We start from the raw sequence: 3,236 nt of genomic DNA on the forward strand, positions 1-3,236 counted from the left end.
GCACTCCGTAAGAGACAGAGAAGGTTAGAGGCCACCAGGGCAGGTCACATCAGATATTTGCTGCTATTGATCTGCGCACCCATGCACTTGCAGGGCTGCTCCACTGAATCAGTGAGGAATGATGGAGGGATGCCTGAGCACAGAGTGGGCACCTCAAGGGTCAAGAGAAGGGAAGCATCTGCATTTGTGGGGTTGTCTAAAACCAGTCCCTCAATTTTTGCAAGTAAAACCAGCTCCACTGTCAGTTTCTTGAAAAAACTTGGGGTTTATTGATTTAAACTGCAAACAGTCATTACAAAAGAGATTTTCTTTTAAATAAACTCACACAAAGAGGAAGAAAAAGCAACGTAGCAAACAGTAACGGGGAAAAAAAAAGTTACATTCATTATTCTCTTTGTGCCAGTCCCATTCACCTTGGTAAGGAAAATTCCAAACTTGGAATACAGAAATGCAAAGACAAACTGTATTTGGAATGTCTTCAGATAGGCACTTTGAGCCCAAGGCTTTTCTCCTTGAAGAATCTTTACAATAAAAGGAAGAAAAAGGTCTTCCTTCCATGCTTCTCGCAACAGAGCTCAGGTATGTACATTCTAAAGCCCAGGCAAGACCTGGGAGAGGGGAAGAGAAGGAGAAGAGAAAAGGCAAAGAAGCACATTAACTCCATTTGCAGTCCAACACAAAAAAAGGGAGAGGGAATTCTAAAATAAATAATCCAAACACAGTTTTTGCATTTTTTTAAATTAATTTTTCATTTTTTAAAATAAAATAACCAAAAAAGTGTAAAGTTACAAAAAAAATGTCATTGTAGTATAATATATTAAACTGTGGGGAAAAAAAGGAAAAAAAGACACTTCACAATCTTAAGATTAATATGGAAGATCATAATTTAAACATAAAAGAATATATTCTATGGATTCATCATCCCGATAAATATGAACAAAATTAAAAAGCATAGGTTTCGGCAATAAATACGTTTTGATAAGTTAAATAAGCTTTTTATATTGTTGTGCAGTGACAAGCAAAATTTGCTCTCCAATTTCTGAAAAGTTATACAAAATTAAAAACCCAGAAAAAATAATAAAAAGCTTGGCGTGAGTGCTCTAAGATAGATCTAAAGTACTCTAGAGCAAAACCATTAAAGCTATGTCTACTGGAACTTTGTTTACACGAACTTGTGTGTGTGTGGAATGACTTCTGTTGGCCCCACCCCCTCTCTTCCTTTATTTGTTTTAAGATGTCACATGTATACATGGGGAAGTTTTAGCACCAAAATCAAGTCTCTCATAGTCCATCTTTTTTTTTTACTTTCTCTCTTTTTTTTTGTGTGTGTTTTGTTTTCTTCCTCACAGTCGAAGTCCCACTCATGTTACAATCTTTGTCCGTTCTCAGCTTTTCTTCCCGCAGACCTGAGCAGATCCAGGCAAGATTTAGTCTTTAAGGGGAGAGGAGAAAAAGGACTGGATGTTAACGCTTGCCCACATGCCTGCAGCCTAGCAGAAACTGGCCAGTCAGGATGGGACTAGGAGAGGGTGATGCAGTACATGGCCAGTGGAGGGAGCTGAATTCGGACATTTCCTGCACATCTGGAAGTGCACAGAGCTGCTGGTGCCCTCTGCAGCTGGAGAGGTAATACAGTCACAGTGAAAGTGTTAAAAGGCACTAACTTTGTAAACGTTATTGCTTTTCATCGTATTTTGGCACTTAAGGTTTAAGCCAGTGGGTAAATGGCAGGCAGGTGGACATGTTAACATCCAGCTCAGACTATCTGGCAGAGGGTGGGGGGAGTTCAGCTTAACATCGTAATAGATGTGGGGAGGGGCAAGAGGAAACCCCAGATTAGTCATCGGAGATGGAGAGTCTGCTGAAGATGGGAAGACGTCTTGAGGTGTCCAGGATAGGGGAATCTGAGCCGCTGTGGCTGCTGCTGGAGCTGCTCAGATAGCCCTCCTGGTCAGAGAGGGAGTCCTGAGGACTGGGTGGCGAGTCAAACATGTTGGGGGACTCGGACATGGGCCTGAACAAGAAGGTGGGGGGGGGGGCTCCCGCCGGGCACCTGCACCCCCATGCTGGGGGCAAAAAGACTGACCAGCTCCTGGCTGGAGAAGGTGAAGGGGTTGCTGGCGCAGTCAGGCAAAGTGGGGGAGCCCAGCAGGTCGTCGGCACTCAACATGGGCGGCGGGGTGATGGAAGTGGGGCTGTCCAGCAGCCCGCTGGCAGCAGTGCTGGGGAAGCCGGCAAAGCTGAAGCTGTGCTGCAGGCGGGGTCTGTCGGCGACGGCGGGCTCCCGGCTCCCCGCCACAGCGCGGCGCTCCTCCGCGTTGTGGATGAAGTGGCAGCGCGGACCATAGGGGCAGAAGCCGATGGTGTGGAAAGTGCGGCAGAGCTCGGTCTTGTACTTGGGGTGGCGGGTGAGGCTACGCAGCTCGTGGATGCCGTGGGCGAACTGGCACTTGTCGCCGTACTTGCAGGCACCGTTCTCCTCAAAGGGGCGGCACAGCTCCGTCTTGTAGCGGCTGGAGTTGACCTGTCCCCCGGGCTGCTTCTGCTGCAGCAGGCGCTCGCCGCCCTCGGAGAAGGAGCGGTCCCGGAAGCGGCTTTCTCGGGGGCTCAGCATGGGAGCCGGCTCCCCTTTCAGGCTGCTGAGGAGCTGGTTCTGATGAAACTTGGAGTTGGGCAGAGTGACAGAGTGCCTCCTAGAGAAACCGCCGCCTGCTGGGGTGCCCACCGCCTTCCTGTCCAGCAGGCACCCGCTGACACCCGAGGGGCTGTAATTCAACATCTTGTTGCTCTACGGGGAGAAAGGAAGGGCCGGTCACTGCCACTGCCACCACTTTCTTCGGCGTCCCCATGCAGCCCTGGGAGCGTGGCACGGCACCTCACCGCCTCCCACTGCCGCGGACGTGGGACCGGCGGCCGCCCTGCCCTGACGGCTCGGCTCCCCCGCTCCCTCCCTCCGCAGCCACATCTGCTGCAGCCCCCTTCGCCGCTCCACCCGAGGGCCCCGGGCCGCCCCTCCCCGTCCCTGGCGCAGCGCGGTCACGGAGCGAGCGGAGCGCCAGGCGCGGGGGGGGGGGGGGGGGGGGGCCGCTGACAGCGCCCGAAAACGCCGCGCGGCTGGAGCGCTTTCCTGGGAGCGCCCCCGGGGACGGCGGCGCGCGGGAAGGGAAGGGCAGCGCGCGGCGCGGCGCCCGCCCAACCGCTCCCGCCCAGCCCCCGCCGCCCCGCGCGGCCCCGCG

General features: G+C 52.5%; 1 protein-coding gene across 1 annotated transcript in view; it reads right to left on the reverse strand.

Moving 5' to 3' along the window:
• Positions 1-245: 245 nt before the first annotated feature.
• The window catches only part of ZFP36L1 (ZFP36 ring finger protein like 1), a 4,202-nt gene continuing 1,211 nt past the window's right edge, over positions 246-3,236 (reverse strand). Inside the window, 2 exon segments of the mRNA XM_027642367.1 lie at positions 246-2,049; positions 2,051-2,788. Coding sequence (XP_027498168.1) covers positions 1,837-2,049; positions 2,051-2,788 — 951 coding nt within the window. The 3' untranslated portion in view covers positions 246-1,836.

Source organism: Corapipo altera, unplaced genomic scaffold (genome assembly GCF_003945725.1).
Source record: "Corapipo altera isolate COAL_440 unplaced genomic scaffold, ASM394572v1 23b, whole genome shotgun sequence".
In the NCBI taxonomy this organism is placed as follows: Eukaryota; Metazoa; Chordata; class Aves; order Passeriformes; family Pipridae; genus Corapipo; species Corapipo altera.